At 25.0% G+C, this 19,378-nt stretch overlaps 1 protein-coding gene across 1 annotated transcript in view; it reads right to left on the bottom strand.

Moving 5' to 3' along the window:
• LOC112595999 (fatty acid 2-hydroxylase) overlaps window positions 1-18,698 on the bottom strand; it is a 38,583-nt gene extending 19,885 nt beyond the window's left edge. The window contains exons 1-2 of the mRNA XM_025341434.1: window positions 17,637-18,698; window positions 4,737-4,989 (exon numbers count right to left, since the gene is read on the bottom strand). Of these exons, the coding sequence (XP_025197219.1) occupies window positions 4,737-4,989; window positions 17,637-17,867 (484 nt within the window). The 5' untranslated portion in view covers window positions 17,868-18,698. The remainder of the gene's footprint in view (window positions 1-4,736; window positions 4,990-17,636) is intronic.
• Window positions 18,699-19,378: the final 680 nt, after the last annotated feature.

The following is a 19,378-nucleotide window of genomic DNA, read 5'->3' as shown; positions in this document are numbered from 1 at the left end:
CATTCACGTACTGGTATCGAAATATACTGAATTAAAAACATTTTAGAAAATCAACAAAATAAAAATAAATTATTGGTACCTACACGGCTACGCGTAATAATATTATAATATAATACCAGACGTCTAGTACAGCGATACTCAAAACTTTACATTGATGAAGTATAATGTGTAAACCATAATATTACATAATAATCAACATCATAGATCCAGTAAGAATCCGGTTCCGATTCGGGTCCACTTAATATGCTAACGCGGCTATATACGTTTATATTATGAATACATTATAAAATATTATTTATACATAAACTACTTATGGAACGTACTCCATGTACCAACCAAAAGATCTGACCATCAAAAAGTTATATCATGTTATATCATAATAGCTGTCCTGACACAGCGTTGCCCGTATATTAGTTTTTTTTTTTGACATTTTCGCAGCCCGTGTGTTGGTGTTAAATTTAATTGTATTGATAATGCTAATATTACGCTAAATTCACATTTTAACTGTGTGTCCACCTTGATGACATGGAAGAATGGTATTCCAAATGGAAATTAAAATAAATAACGAGAAATCTACCCATAAAACTTTTTCTCTTAAACAAGGCATTCCCCCTACTCGTTTTTTGTCCAATAAAATGATTCCAGTGGTTTCTAATATCAAGTACTTAGGCTTGATCCTTGATAAGCGGTTAACTTGGGCTGAGAACATAAAACAAAAACGTCTCCTATTAAGCTTGAGACGAAAATTCCTCTACTAAGCTAACATTCTAAACTCAACTTAAAAAACAAATTATTACTCTACAAAACCCTTCTGAATTCCATTTAGACCTACGGTGTTCAACTATGGGGCGCCGCAAAAAAATCCAACATTTATAAAATACTAACGTTTCAATTTATAACTCTACTTATAATTACTAATGCGCCCTTTAATGTAACAAATCATAAATTGCACTCAGATCTTGATGTACCGACCGTCACCAAAGTGGCCTCATCTTACTATAAACGCTTCCGCTGCCATCTAACAAACCATCCTAATCAACTGATTTTTGCATTTAACTCAGCTAACATCCCTGGAAATTCACCAAGAAGGCACAAAAAGTGTTGGTGTCGCAACTTGGCTCTTTAAATTAAAGCAGTAAAATATATATAACTAGGTATTATATATATATACGAACAATTTACATAATATTTAATATAGCCTAATCATGTCATTATTCGTATCTCAGTGTTACTGCTGGGTGACCTCTTCTCACGTCTCTATGTCCTTATAGTTATATATTATTAGGTATTATTTTTCTTTTTTCGCACATATGGTCATTGTAAATACCTTTACAGATTGTATATATCAAATAAATGTTATATAAAAAAAAAAAAATTGTGTGTGTTAATTGTTATAGCATTACTAGATTATTTGGACTGTATGTAAACTGCGGCAAAAAAAAAAATTAAGATTATATAATCTGCCACAAAATCAATAAGATACATCATACAAACTGCGGCAATTTAATTAGATACCTATTGTATTATTATTTATTTATTTTTTGATTATACGATTTTTTTAAATAATTTTTAATATAATAATAATATTTTTTAACTTTAAAATTGGTTTTTCTTTATTTTTACGCCTAATACTCTAAGAAATACTAATAGCTGTCATAACACGTAATACGTATTATACCCAATTAAACAATAAACGTGTATAAGTTTAGTATATAAAATAAATTGCCGCAGTTTGTATAATGTATCTTATTGGTTTTGTCGCAGATTGTATAATCTTGATTATTTTTTTGCCGCAGTTTACATATTATCGACTTTTAGAAAAAGGTACATTTTGCCGCAGTTTACCATCTCTCATTATTTGTAAGGCTGACGATCGACAGTAGATGAAGGCAGCACGTTTTCACCATTTCACATTATCTTTGGACTTTGACAGTCAGTATCTATTGTGTATTGCAATTGTAGGTCACCGATTACCTGCGACTGGTTATATTAATACCAGTTATATAATCAGCAATAACAGTCGGAAAAAAATACATATTATATAGCTATATAAAATTTATACAAACTTTTAAAAACCAGACTTTTACCCCCTTAGAGATCAAATTTAGAAAAATTTTTTCTTAGTGCACCCCTACATTGCTTAAGAAACCTCTGTACAAATTTCAAGTCTCTAGACACAGTGGATTGGTCAGGGCGATGAGTGAATTGAGAGGCGGTCTCCTATATGTATATAGATAAGATGGTGTAAACGATCATATTATTTTGCTGCGTTCAGACATATCGTCTATAATTATTACAAGCAAGTACAATAATGGCATTTTTTTTTTTTATCAGATACATATTTTTTAAATTTAGTTTTAAATGTTATTATGGTTGTACATTTAATGTATTTCATAATATTTTAAGATCATAATAATATAATACATTATTAGGAGTTTCCTGTCCTCAAAATGTATAATGTTATTAGTATGTAGAATTAACATGTATGTTTTAGATTCCGAGCGGAGCAATAAGTGTAGTTATTGATTTTTAAATGATATGTGTTTTTTATTTTTATATCAGTAAACACTTTTTCTACTAGAAAACAATGGACCTATTTGGTACTTTTATGAGGTCAAAATTGAAAATTCACAATATTCAATAAAACAATTGAGATAGAAGAGAAATACAAAAAATTAAATTGTCATTCCTAAAACTTTCTTCAATTTTTCTTAGTTTTTGTTTTATAAACGTTGATAAAGAAATGTTCATTTAGTTAAAAATGCTTATAAAATTATGAACATGTATTATATACAGATATACATTTAATAATAAATGTAAACCATGATAAAATATGAGTCTATTTCCATTTAAAAATATTCTATATTCTTTTGAATTCAAATGTTGTCACTGATCATATTAATATTATAAAAAAAAATAATTTATAATGCTACATAGTTCAATGAATATATCATAAACCTCAAATATTGATTCTACATAATTGATACAAAAGAATGACGTTTGTAACTTAAAGAGCTGCGAACAAAACTAATAAAAAACAAATCAAATGCTTATAAAACAGTCCGAAGTAGAAAGTGTTCCACTAATGATTTTTTACCAGCTAATTTAAAAATGTCTAACTTAATCATAAAAAGCAATAAAAAATTGTAAGTAATAGTGGTTTTACATTGACTATTGTTTAATATATAACGACCTTATAATAGAACTTTTCAAATTTTTTTTCATAATAAATACCCGTAAACATTTATAATAATTATTTATTAATAAAGAATTAACTAATTTAATAATTATATGTGACAATATTATACATAAGATTAACGACCATGCATATCAACAAAATATCTATTTAAAAAAAAAATTAAAAACAACCAATTGCATAAAACTTTTTTTTATTGACCATAAATCGTATAGGTCGTTACACGAGTGGAATAGAGAAGTTTGACGTCATGACCTAAAAATCGCCTAGTCTCGCCAGCATCCCATTTGGCTGACTTACCATTTTGGCACTTCAATTCACAACAGAACAATTTTACTTGGGTTATTGCTAATTTATTAAAACATATTTAAAAAAAAATGTTGACTTCAAAATATATTTTATTAATGGACATGAGTATACTTTATATGAAAATTATATAAATTGAATGAATATTATAAAAATGTATTCGTAGTCGTTTTCTAACCAATTATATAATAGTGATACCTCTTTTTCTATTAACCAATTTCAATTAAATGTACAAAAAGAAAATTTGAAATTAATTTTTACAGTTTTTACCAATACTATAATATACGAAAACATATTGAATTAGTTTTCTATTTTAAAAGAAGATGCTACTGTTTCCATTATAGTATATTTATATTACAATATTCAATGAGAATATATAAAGTCAATAGTTATAAATGCGTATTAATGAAAACTAGATCCTTAATTGAATTGTATCGTTATAATTTATAAATATTATATAACATGAATGATTAGTCAAGCTAAGGTAGTAAAATTATCAGAATTAATTCTAAGTAATTGATGAAATAATTTTAATTGATTTATTACTTAGTTGATTAAATGATTTTAAGAAATAAATTATGTATGCATATCTAGTGACCTAAAAGTCTAATATCATTCAAACTCTCAAATATCTCGGGGTGGCTGTCACACAACAATATATTTAAAGTAAGTTTTCAACATTAAAGTTGAATGATTTTAATACCAAGTAAATTACCTAAAACTAATAAGGATAATTTATATATTTTACAAAATTTATAAATTTTTTTAAATTGAATAGATAAAAGAAAAATCAAATATTTAAAAAATTTAAGTTATTGATTTATTGATTTATTGATTCACGTAAAATAGATTACACTGAATTTATAAATTGTATATAATGTATATAATTTTATATAAATTAAATATATTATTCAAATTATTATTATTATTCACTGACGCTCAGTTTATTTAAGACTTCTAATTTGCAACGCAGGTAAAACATTTATTTATAATTTAATTTAGTAATACATTAATACAAAATATTTAACTCAATAAATAAAAAATAAAATTTTCTTTAATATTAGTTTATATTTGATGATACAATTTGTATCAATTCTCTGGTCTTTGACGTACACAATATATATAAAGATTAAAATCTAATACAATCATCATTTATTTAGTGGGTAGATATACAATTTATAAACATTTTAGATTATTAAAGGATGTTATTTATAAAATAATTTATTTTTCATACCTGAATTAATTGTTTGATCTGTTGTGCTGGCTAGAGAACTTCTTAACCTCTGGTAACCGATGAATATCAGGTAAAACATCACAGGTATCCAAATTGATGGCACCATATACCATGAAGTAATTGTTAGCGATTCAACGAAGTCGGAGCCGAACAATCTCAGTTTTCGATCAACAGGAGCTAATACCCATTCTTTATACTTTGGACCTAACGATCCAACTTGCCAAAACATGGGTCGATTCCAATCTACAAGACTCTAAAACAAGAAAAATCGAATAACTGTTATTTATTTTAATATTAATAAGATAGATAATAACAAAAATAATTAAAAACATGCAATGTTTACGTTCTTTGATCACTATAAATTGTTTTCATATTAACTGTAAATTTTAGTCGGGTATAAATCTAGTTTAGTACAACCAGAAGAACTCGAAACTTTTAGTAATTTAATATGTATAAAAATGATATCACTCATATCGCTCCATTCACTTCAAAGCAAGTCAATATATTAAAATTATTTGTAATTTTAAAACAATAATTACATATTATAAGATCATTAGGAAAATTGTTGGTTTAAGTATAATGGTATAATGAAATATTTTCAAATTTTAAATGACCATAAAAAAAAAAAACAAGACTCCCTCTGTTATATAGTAGGTTTTGAGTGCAATATATCAATCATCATTGGGTAAATTACTGTAATGAGTGTATCAAGTTGTAAATAATTGCATTCAATAAATTAATTCTAATAAGAAGAGCTTTAGAGTAATAATTCACTTAATTTCTAAGACCAGCTAAGTATTCTGTATGTTTTATATTAAAATATACTAACAGTAAACGTAGGAATAAATATAATGTATGTATAAGAACCTAGAACTCCAAAATGTCGATAAATAATGCAATATTAAGAAAAAAAATATTGAGCTTTTATTAATACCAATAAAGTACTAATATGGACAATATGGTGTAAATTTTAAAACTTAAAGGTTGCAATTATTTTTTGAATTTGATGGTTTTTTCGTCATTTTTTTAATAGTTTTTTCAAACACACTCGTCAAATATATCCAAAAACTAAATTTTCAACTAGATATAATTTGCTACCAAAAAATGAGTTACAATATGTCTGATTGGGTTGAGTCTTCTGATCAAAAATGTGTTCATGGAAAGGAAAAAACAAACATCATCGTAAAATCTTCTTATCATTCGGCTTAGAATTATCTAAAATAATTAGTTATAATTGTAGAAATTTAATAAATATAGCTATGAAAACACATTTTATTAACTAAGATAATTACAGGAGTTCTAAATTAAAACTGCAAATTGTATAAAATGAAGACAATAAGTAGGTACATTAGTTATTGATATTTTTTATCAATAATTGTGTATGATCAATATTATTTTTAAAATTTTATTGCTTTTAAAAAATTAATACATTAAAAATTATAAAAATATATATTCAAGTCTCTAAAATTATTAAAAAAATAGTAAAATAATGATAAAAGTTTTCTTCTACTGCGGGAATTTTACCTCCCGCAAAGTTTCCTGAATATTATATATTTTCAGTAGTTTTTCGTATTTTTTTGAAAAAAATATTATAAAGTTTAAAAATAAACTCTTAATATTCTAATGTACCATCCGTGTTCAATTCCAAATTTAAAGAAGAGTTATATGAAACGTTTACTTCTAAAGTATCTTTTAATAAACAAGTTATTACTGATCAAATATAAAAAATAAATAGTTGAATACATAAAAAATATAAACACTTGTAAGTTGTTTTTGTTTAGAATCCAATTATTATTTAAACCAATGGAAATTATTAGGTACCTCTAGATAACTACTATTGTAGATGAAATTAAAGAAAGTACTCGAGAAAGTATTATATGTATATTGTATATTAATATATATATATAGAATTTATATTCACTAAAAATTATGATTTGGTACAAGATCATCAACAATAATACTGCAGAAGGACTATCTACTATAAATAATCATATCTATGCTGAGAAACAAAGGGATTAAATATTCGAATATTTCTGGGCTAATGCATTGATCGGCATTGTCAAAACGTATGACATCACAATTTTCTCTGATTTTTAGTCTGAATAAATACTATTAAGAACTTTATAGCAACAAGCTTAAAAGTTGAATAGGAAATGTAATTATTTAATGTAGATTGTTACTCCAATACAGAAAACATTACTCAATTTCACTTTAAATAATTATTTCTTGATTTAGAAAAATACGAAAAAATGATAGTGACAATAAATTAGAGACCCTGCAGAAAGTGAACTTATAAACCAAGTTTCTGCTTCTAGCATAATATTAAGTATTGTTTTTGATAAAATATCATAATTTTTGAAGATATACATATTAAATACATATTATCTATTATTAATTATTTAAGTTTATAAATAAACACGGCCATGTCCAAAATACTATCATAAAAAATATTTAAAAGCTGCTTTATTTTATACAAGAAAAAACGAACAACTCACACAAAATTAGTTAAAATCTATTTGTTTTTCAAAACCACACATCAATAAATTTTTAAAAGAGGTCTGAATAAAAACTTTCAAGGGTTGAATATATTGTCAGAGTTCCAAATATTTTGTTCTGAAAAACCTACATAAGTATTAGACTTCTGCGGACCTGATTTTATAACATATGTATAATCTATGGAATGTAAATCAACTTCATAGTTTTCTTGAGTACCCAGAACGGCTAAAAAAAATATACGAAATTGATGCCAAGTTTTTGCCATTAAAATATACAATACAATAACTCTAAAAATGTTAAAAGAAGTAATTTTCTCACACTTTAAAAATGGGAATAGATAGCCAGACGGGATACCGGAAGTAATACACTTGTCTCGCTCCACTCATTTCTGCATGATATGGCTATGTTGTGTAGTGATATTAAATTTGAAGAAAATAATAAATTAAAAAACGATTTTAATTATTTTTTAGTTAAAACAGGACTTATTTATATTTTTTCAACGTTTATGAACAATTATAAAATGATAATAAAGTATAATAACGTACAAGATTAAATAGCAATTGTTATATTATATTGGTAAGTTTTAAGAGAAGTAAAACAGTATAGTTATACAATTGTAAAAAAATTAAAAAGTCTAGTTTAAAAATATATTTTAGAGGTGCAAATAGTTTAAAATTTACATGAAAAAATGATCTAAATAAACTAATATATTATTTTTTCAAATTATATACCTAACTATTAATTAATTTTTGAGAAAATATAAAATTACATTTTTGAAACTATCTTTTGACGCCAAACACAATAATTCATAGAAAAAAAAAAAAAAAATAAAGCATACCTACATTATTTTTTTAACACGATTTTTATACTGAAATAAGAATCCGTTAAATTAAATTAAATGCAGATATCAAAATTATCATAATTTTTAATAAAAATGATACATAATTATAAAAATAAAAATTATAGATACTATAAGAGTTTTTTAAAACCACCGAATTTTAACTTAATATAATCAGTTCTTAATTTCTTTAGTGATAGATATATCTCATGATTATATTGTTCTGCAATGGGCGTATACTGAATTTGGCCACAGGGTTTACGGCTCATAAAATGTGCTCCCCAAAAATATAAATGTTAAAAAATAAATACTGATACTTATTACCTCTAAAATATTTATGATAACTGTTTATAATATCACTGCTTTAATTACGTAGAAAATTATGTAGGTTTTAAATTTTTTTTATGCTAAAAACTAAAAACATATTATTTAAAAAAAAAACGTCTTTATTGAAAAGAATATTATTTCATAATTTTTATTACAAAATTATGTTGTTTAATTAAGCCATGAACATAGATTAAATCTACAAATTTTATTATTATTCGTTTCTAATAAGCCTTATTTTGAGACATCATTTATATTAAGCTCTCCAAAAGTAGTGCCTTTCTTCAGCCATTAGGGTATGTAAACACAAACCTTAACCCTACATATCCCGCACATACGTCTATTTGCCACTACTAGTTACTACATAAACTGTTATACATTTTTATCAAATCACTCAATACAAGGCAAACTAATTATATATTATATCAATATAAACTCAATTTTGTGTAAAGTACCACCTTCTAATTGATTTTTGATAGGTAATCGATCATTAATCAATAATTATGTTATTTCAACAGTTTACTTATTTAATTTTCGCTAAGAAATAAAAATATACTACAATACAATTAATAATTTTTAAATACAATAATAATTATAAATACTTAATTTTATATAATTATACAACTGCTAATAGAATTTTAATCATTTACAAACAATTACAAATACTTTGAAGTAATGTTTACAAAACTAGACTTGATACTAAAATTAAATACATTTTAAACGAATATTTTATAGTACTTAGTTTAATGACACAATTTAATTATTCAATTTTCTCGTCACGAGTGGAGTTACGTGATAAAACGTATTCTTGGAAAATAAATCAAAAAACATTAAATATATTCTGAAACGAAATTATTTGGTATTAACGCCAGTATAATGTAATTTCAAAATTATATTTACCGTGTACTCTATGCTTACACGTTTAAAATATCAGCTTAATATAGTATAGAGTATAGACACACGAGTATACAATACTTAAGAAATATACCTATGTAAGTGAATAAAGCATTATTTAATAAATAATGCTTATTAATTATATAAACCAGGTAAGATACAAACGTAATAAAGCAAATAGATTTTCGATAATCAAATAAAAATCCAAATATATATTATATAAGACTCTAGCTTATATGATTCAATTATTTAAAAAGTTTTTAAATATTTTTTTTATACAAAATGATAATTAATTTAACTATTTTTTTAATGAGTATTTAATACACACACAAAATGTTAATTTTATAACTGTATAGTATAAACAAAAGCTTCATATATCCAAATAATATATAGATAGAAAAATGTTATAGTATTCTTGACTATTTTAAGGATATGAATTACAAGGATAATCAATAGTCCTCATTTTCAGGAAAAAAAAATCAAAGATATAATAAAATTATTCTCAAATAGACTACGACAAATACAAATCTGTTTTCAAAATTCTTATCGCTTTATAAGATCAATCGGAAATATGAGTAAAACATTTCTAAATTCCTATATTTCGAGTATGCTAGACAATGACAGAATCTCTACTTTCAATTCCCTTCAGATAATAACAATTTTGAGTACCTTTTCTTACTTTTAGCAACATCAAATATAAGACATAAATGCATCGTAAGGTAGCAAGAATTAAATTTTAACAACTAAATGAAAAATTTTCTTTAAAAGAGCATTTTAATCATTTTTTTTCTCAGTTCTAACGCATACGCATATTTTTATATTTGTAATTTTGATATAATTATCTTTTTTAATTATAAAATATTTTTTGAAAAAAGTTTGATTTATTAATCTAAATAATTGATCAAGCAAGCACGATTTTAATTTATAATAGTAGCTAAAAAATTAGTACGACTTCGTGTTGACGGAGCGTACGTCGTATTTAAATAATGTAAATCATCAAATGAGCGAATGATAAACTACGCAAAATACGCATAGCTGTGAAATAGGTCTAAGATAATTTTCAATTAAAATCATAGGTTTAAAAAGTAATAAAGGGTAAGTATGGATAACCAAATAAAAAATGGGTTAACTTTTTTAAAATCATAAAAAAAACTTTGTTATGGAATTTTTGGATTATCAATTATTTCCATAGTTAAAAATATCAAATTAAATTGAAATCTTCTAAAAATTTTAAACAATCAACCAATGACTAATTCAATGATTCATTTTTCCTGACATTAAAATTTTACCGCGGTAGAATTTACTACAGGTACCTATTATCTACTATCATAATATTTGAAAGTTTTTCATAAAAATGGAATATATAATAGTATTATTATACATTTAAATATTTAAGTTTTATGATTTTTGCATGTCAATTAAAAAGACGAACATATCATATCTTATTTACAACATCATTCTAATTAATTTTAATTAAATTCAACTACAAAAATTTCGGATGTAACTAATAAAATTAATAAACAATAAAAAAAATAATACTATTTGTAAAGCATACATTAATAGTTTAATATTATATAATACTTAAGTTGTCAATAAAATGCCTACCAATTATTATAAGTCACCTTTTTCCTGTCTATAATTTAATTTTTAATCATCATAATTTGACACACCTTGAGTTACATAATTAAGTAAGGCAAAGTTGTATTAGGAATTATATTGCTTAAGTATACACTAAAATTAAAAAAAAAAAAAAACAGGAACAATATCAAAACAATTTTTACGGATTGTGAATTAGGCGTACGACTATACAAAGATATGGATTGGATTAGTTTTTATTTAAATCCTTCCAATATTAATTTCGTGTAATTAATAACATTTTAAGGTAATCAAAAATGAAGTAGTACATAATTTCTTCATAAATTTTATTGAATTAATGAATGTATATCGCAAAATACATTTTAGTTATTTAATGTACCTTCTTCATATAATAATTAAGAATGCACAAAAAATAAATAACAACAGATCAACAAACAAACTATTATTATAAAATTAATCTAAAAGACAAATTTATATTTACTCGATTTTAATTCGAGTTATTATTAACCAAAATATTGCATAGTGGTTATGGTTACATGAGTTCTAAGTTTAATATTTTCTCAGTTTTGGGTTTCATTATATACATTATATTATGTCTAAATGTTCTACAAGTGAACAAAGGCTCGAAAACTTTTTGATTATTTATTCCAATAACTATAAAATGTCAGGTTTTTATTCAATAAATATGATAAAAGGAAAATAAAACATCAATGTAAAGTTACATGAATAAGAAACTATCCATTAATAACATATTAGTTAAAGATTAAAAGGAGAGAAAATTAAATTAAAAGTTATCGATATCACTTTTTTAACTTTCAATGAAGATTTCTAGGAAGTGTAAGGGTATGAAAATAATTTATGAGTGTGCTGTGGATGTTTACTAGCTTAGAAAAAAACAGTTTGTTAAAATGTGTGGTTTCTTCCTCAATTGATTTAATACCATGGTCATTCTAAAAAATTAAGTTTAAGATAAAGATTCGTTCAAGTGTGATGTTTTGAAATATTTGAATTTTATTTAAGTTTGATTTTTTAAATGACCCCTCACAAGTTACTTGTTTTCCTATATTATTACGAAAATTTAAAAGAAAAAAATGTTGACATGACAGAAATTGTATTTAGGCACTTGATTTACTTTGTTCTTCTCAACGGAGGATAGCAATTTATTATGATCTCTATTAAATATAACAAACAATGATAATAGCAATGGTACATTATCGCATTCGACATGAAAAATGACCATTCAGTTTACTACCTAAAGTAATAACATCTAGGCCCAATTTCCAACATATATATATATAGATGCTACATCGAAATTTTTGAGTAATTATTTAAATAAATATAGTAAGAATATTATATACAGTCGAATTTGCTTACTACGATGCCGTATATAATGATATTTCGGGTAAAACGATTCCAAGCAATGTATTTAATTGGTTTTATATCTTACGTGTAGTTACTTTTTATAATCTGAATATAACGAAGTTCGGTTATAACGATCAGATTCTCTAGGTCCCTTGAAGATCGTTATAAGCAAATTTGATTGTATATATAAATAGTATTTAAGTTATATACTTTGTGGCCCATAGAAATATTGTAAATCAACACATTTCTTGCCTCGTTTCTTGCTATTGTTAAAAATTTAAAAAACTATCATGTTTCAAAACATAAAATTTCTAAAACGACAAATTGTAATACTTGGCTTATTATTTACTAGAATATTTAGATGAAAGTTTTTATTTAAGTTTATATTCTAGACGCAAACGACACACATGTTTTAATTTTCAACCCTTCCAATTTATTACTAAGCTGTCAAGTTCCTACAAGGATTACTTAAGAATGGAAGGAATAGGGGATTATGGAGTGTCAAAACTACGATAAAGTTAAGCTATCGTTTTTTTGATAACTTTACTCTATTGGTCAGACTTGAGTGATTTTCACGATAAAAAAGTATATATATTATACCTAAACTAAAGGTGGATTAATAACACGTCATAATTGTATTATATTAGAACAAATCAAGTATATCACCTATTGTGCATTATACGAGTACTCGTATATATTTTGAATTCATTAAAATTAAAATTTAATTATTGCTCATCATTTGTTGTTTAAAATAAAATAAAATAATTGGCTCATGTGTACATGTATTTAAAAATACAAAACATAGATATAAAAATGAAACTGTATGACTACTGAGGCATACTTATAGGTTATTAGAATAGAGCAAGAATGTGATTCTATTGACTATTTTTGCTGTATAAATTATTATTTTACTTTAGAATTTAGAAAAATAGATGAGACTTGACTTAAAAATATATCTGTGTAAAGTGTAATGTTAAAATGAATATTAGAATACCTAGGTAAAAATCAACTTTAGTCCAATTTAAGTTGAATGATTGATAAATATCAAATGGCTATTACTTATACTGCTTGAAAATGTATTTTACTTCTAATTTTAATTACACAAAATAAATTTAATTTAAGTATAATATGACAATCGTAATAAATTTAGTGTGACATCATGACACACACATTTAATAATAATTTTTAATAACTATAATTAATAAGATATACCTACTCAAAAGTAAATTAATTAAATGTTTAAATGGTTATACACCTCCTGGAAGCTTTTTTTGTCGGGAACGTTGAGTTTTATTTACAAAATAAAAATACAATTTAAAGATACATAGATACATAGGTAGCATAAAGGAATATTATTGAGTATTTGTGTTGTATATGACCTTCTACATTAACGGATACCAACAATCACATGTGGGTACAATATATATATATATATATAGTATACATTTATAATAAATGCAATGATAAAAAATAAATGAATAAGGATGTATTAATTGTTTTAATGTGTAAAAAGAATGACGTGTAACAATATAACAACATTTTTTAAATATGTACATAATAAAATAAATTTACCTGAGTAAATTTAAAAAAAATATTTCATAATTATTTGAGAAGTATATGTTCTAAATTCCTTACTGATTAATACCAAGTTTCTATAAGATAGTATGGCAGCATCAATGGATAAGTCTCATACCATTATTTTTAATATTTTAAATTTAAAATCTGACCAAATATATATTGTTGTCTAAAAATTACACCTGTTTTAGGAATGATGAAATTCTTCGAGAGATTTATTGTTTTATTTTTCTACATCTCATACTTCTTAAACATGAATATAGTGTCCATTTATAGGATGTAATAGAAAATAGAAATACTAACAAAAACAAAAGTTACAATGACATACAGCACGAATAACATTATCTACAAAATCTCAGGTCACATAACATTATAAACCAATAGGTAAATCATATATTACAACACTACATAAATAGCTCGATAAATAAAAAGATTAACAATGACACAAAATTGAATAGTTATAAAATTTTTCAAAGAATATTGTTCATAAATAAGAAGAATACATAATATTTAAGGTTAAGATTTTGATCAGAGAAGTTATTTACATTAAATTGTACCTAAAGTTAAATCATAAGTTGAATGCACAAATCAGCTCTAACAGTTAAAGAGTTTATTTTCCTAAGAGTATAGTTGCTCTGATATGTAATATAATGAATATTTTTTTAATGTCTTGTAAAATAATTATGTTTAAAAGAATTTAGTAGCAGATTAGATTGAAAAACTTTTTATTTTTTAATTTAAACTAAATTATGAATAGGTATTTAAAGTAGATATTATAAATGTTATTAATAAAAATAATGATTTATTTAAAATATTATAGGATTTATTTATCCATAGACTTTTGTTTCTAATATGTTTTCTAATAATTTAAGTTCAATGTCAGAGTTCAATACCAAACATAAAAATAGATTATACAAATAATCTGCTTCACTTTAAGATTATATATTACACACTTAACATTCTTTAGAGTATAAAATAATTGTTTAATTATTCTCTAAAAATAGTTAAAATTAATAATCCTTTAAAGTATATCATCAAAAAAAATCTAAAATAGGTACTATCTACATTTTTTTGGAATTTTATAATAAATAACAAATTACCTAAGTTATAATTATTTATTATGGCAATTAAAAAATGATGAATGCATACTATAATTTATGATTATTATTACTATGTTAAGTATTTAGTATTTTAAAATATTGATATTTTGTCTTATTTAGATTTTATGATTCTAATAAATTAATATCAAACCAGATTTTAACACAATACCTAACACAATTAATTACAATTTATGATAGAATTTATTGAAAATTCAATTTTTTTTTTTTAATCTATCAAGTTAAGATAAATGTATTTTCTCTGGTATTTTTATTTTTAATAACTTTTTAAATCAAATGCACTTAACACTCTTTAGCCAAATATAAACTTCTGTATAATGACTAGTTTAATATATTATAAACTTAACCATGAATAAAATATATTATAGATAAAACATTACTAATAAAAAATTATCAATGACAAAACAAACCGATCTATTTATTTTCATACTGGTTTAATTAATAAAATAGGTATCACAAATAGCTAAGGCAATTTTATCAATTAAATGCCGATGAATTTTAATTTCATAGCAGTTGAAATGTTTTTGTAAATTTCATGACATAAAATTAGTACCTATACAAGCATTGTCTATCTACATTATCTATGGACCTATGGTTTTATTTATAAGGTGTTACATAGAACTTTTAGGGAATTTAATAAGAATATCACATAAAGAAATAATTACTTTCAAAATTAACTTATACCACCAATTATCAAGCACCATAACATTAAAACATTAGCAGTTAATAATAATAATAATTTAGTATATATACATATTAACCTTTAAACTCAACTTAAACTGAAGAAACTTATTAATTTTAATTACTTATTTTCTAACATATTATTGTGATTATTATAAATAGTGTCCTAATATAGTTTAATTTCAAGATATTGAATTCATTGATGTGTGATGAAAATTTATATTCAGAGGAATATTAGGTATACTTTTTCAATGATACAATAACTGTTTAATTTACAATCAACCCCAATGCAACTGCAATTTACTAATACTAAAAAAAAATAATTAATACCTACCTGATAAAAGAGGTACCTAACTATATATAAATTTAACATTTTGTATTAAAATTGATTTTAAGTGTTATATTCTCAAACTTAATGATATAGTTACTAACTTAGGTACTTAATATAACTTATAATGTTAATCTGATTTTTATATTTTTAAATGATAAATAAAACTAAGAATAAAAATACAAACTGTATTACATAAGAGTACATACATAATAAAATTCTAAATTGAATAATTATAAGTAAGATTATAGGTCACTATCTATCTACATTCTGCATAAAGATGTATTCAACATTTTTAACTAAAATATTCACTAAAATAAGAATTGAAATGTTTACATTTTTGAAGTAGGTATATAATATTTTTTTATTATTAACATTCTAACAATCCAAACTATGATATTGTATTGTATTTTGGTTGTTGCCAAGAATGTATAGACTTTTAGCTTTTATGAAATATAGATATCATAGTATACTGTTACATTACATACAATTGACTAAAATATATTTGTTTTAAATATTAGTAAGTATTGAGTAGATTCTAAAATACATTTATTGACCAGATTTAACATGCATGCAATGAATAATTACTAAAATTTATAACAATAGGTATTTGATACATATTAGATAAGTACATTATTTTCTGAAGATAGCAACCCAAATCTTGTGTTTTTATTTTTTATATAGGTATATTTTTGGATTTAAGATCATTATTTTAGAGCATTTTAAAATTTTTTTAAGACATTTAACACTAAAATTAAATTTAATGTCAAAAATGTGGAATTTAGTAACTCTGGAAATTTTATTTATAAATGTAATTAAAGAATTTTTTGATTTAGAAATGATTTTAAAATAAATATTTGAAGTGCATTTTATAAATATGTTGTTTTAAATTTATAGAGCACATAAACATTTTTTAGATTTAATTTCATAGCTTTAGTTTTTACTATATACTTATAATAATATTTAAATTTGATAAATATATAGGTCTACCTACTTGAGTATAAAATTTAAAACTGTAGGTACATAAAATTATGAAGGACTAACTATAAAACAGAATTAAACATAATGTTACTCAAATGCTTGTAATTTATAAGTTTAAGAAGTTTTATACATATCTATTTAATTATTATAACTACAAGCCTCTTTATTTTCAGTATTTTATACTATTACCTAAAAAGATTAAGAAATGTAATTTATTTAAAGATAATAAATAAATTGTAGTACCTAAGTAATTAGGAAATATTAGAAAAAAAATAAACTCAATAATTTAAATAAATGCCTAACATTATTAAGTATTAATACCTATGATATAAAAGTACACACTATAAATACCCATCTCACTTCATTTATATGATATTTTTTTAAGTTTAAGCTCATAGATTTACCTTTAGAGAATTAATTTATTGGCATTCAATGCATAAAATAGAGTTGCTTGTACGAATAATGTCTATCTGTTATAACTCTCATATGTAATTTATTTAATATATAATTTATATAGGGAATATAACAAAATATATTTATTAAAATTAGGTACCTATTTACCTTATGATTTTTAACCTAACTTTGGAATTTAATTGGCATTGTGTTTATTAATGCATCAAATAGAAATATTATGAAATTTTTTTGGTTGTAAATGCAATACTAGAAGTAGGAAAATAATACATTTTGTGGATAAACTTATCACTTACTTCTAGATCTCCATCTTCTCGAATATGCTTGTGTACATCTTCCTCGTCTACTCTATAATCCTTGAGCAACTCGTATGCAGCAGCAGAGTGGTGAGTAGCCAACAGCCGATCGGTGACATCGGCGTTCTTCAGCAATGACAATGTGTTGGTGCCACCCGGGTGGAAGCGCAAAAAATGTTCAATATTGTGCTTCTTCCCATCGTGCTTGACCACGAACGGCGTCGTGGACATTATCTCGTGGGTATATGTCTGAGCACACAGTCGTATAGATCACGCGTCCATTACCAATAGTTGTATGGCGAGGACGATTCGGCAACGAGGTTATTGGTGAATTCGTCGTCGTTGTTGGATTCACTTCACTTGGGTCTTTTGAAAAAATAAATTCGATGAGCGCACATTCAAACCGGTTTAACTAAACTAGATACAAGTGGCCAGATAAATACAATTTCGGTAACTGTTATACAACGAACATCCGTTCAACAGCAGCGTGTAAACGGAAAGAAAAGTACTAAAAACGGTGAAAAAATATATTGCATTATTTCTATAATTAACACTGGTCACTAGGAACCTAAACAATAACGTTACGAAACAACAACCGGCCGCGATTGAGACTCACACCGCTTTATCTCTTATCACAGGATGCACTCGCGCCTCGCAGACCCGCCCGAAAATGTGTTGCTTTTTTATTATTATTGTTCACCGCTATCACGCATTAAAATCCACACCGCGCGGATGATAAATTGATAACGGCTAAATATGTTTTTAACGATTGGACGAAAAACGATTAAAAATAATAATAATAATAGTAATAAGCGAGGACGAATTTCAATATCCGGTTACGTGCGGCTAAACTATTCCCATAAAAACGGACGAACAACGGACGCTGATGATTTGCGACGAAGTGAAATCGCACTCAACCAAACGAACACGCGGCGCCCACGACCAACATTTCAGGTAAATGCCACTAAATGGTATGTGGCGCGAGCGTCAGCAGTGAGCGTAATAAGTATTAAGTAGTAACTGTATTATAAAATCAACCGCTGGCCGATGCTGGTTCAGCTGGTTGCCTGATTCGTCCGTTTCCCGGCTTCTCACGACTGCTGACCGACGGAGACGCCACTATCGACGTCGCCGGAGCGGCGGGCGACCACTATGCCATCTACACGACCCGTCGCAGTAAATGCGGTAATTTCATCGCGGTATTTTCAAAAAACATCCCGTTCGTCGGCGCCATTTTTCTTGATTACCGCCCGAAATAAATACAATGTCAATGACAAAGGTCGGCGTTGCCCGTCGGTCAGAATTATTTGAATAGGTATATGAATTAATAAATTATAAAATATAGAAAATGCGACGGCGAGCAGTCGGCGTTACGACGACTACGTCTCAATGAACTTAATGATGTAAAATACAAAAGGTTTTTTACGTGTTCGTTATATTCCACATGACGATCAAGATTTTTATTCATACGTTCGTCGTAAATAATGTAAAAACGCGGAATAGTAGAAATAGGTATTGTTTTTTGTGGGTCAGTTGATAACATGGATTTAACGAAATACGAGGGATCTGAAAAATCAAAAATAATAACCGTGAGAATAAAATGACATTTTTTCTATGATTATAGTCCACCAAAAACAGTTTTGTATTTTTTCTTTTTTTTGATGAGACTTTTATGTAGAAATCATATATGTGTCGATATTATTTAATTATTAAGTAGCTTGACAATTAGCAATGATAATTTA

This window comes from Melanaphis sacchari, unplaced genomic scaffold (assembly GCF_002803265.2).
Source record: "Melanaphis sacchari strain LSU unplaced genomic scaffold, SCAv2.0 Contig2_pilon_pilon, whole genome shotgun sequence".
Taxonomy (NCBI): Eukaryota; Metazoa; Arthropoda; class Insecta; order Hemiptera; family Aphididae; genus Melanaphis; species Melanaphis sacchari.
Note: the sequence above shows the minus strand (reverse complement) of the source record. Positions and strands in the feature narration are given on the sequence as shown.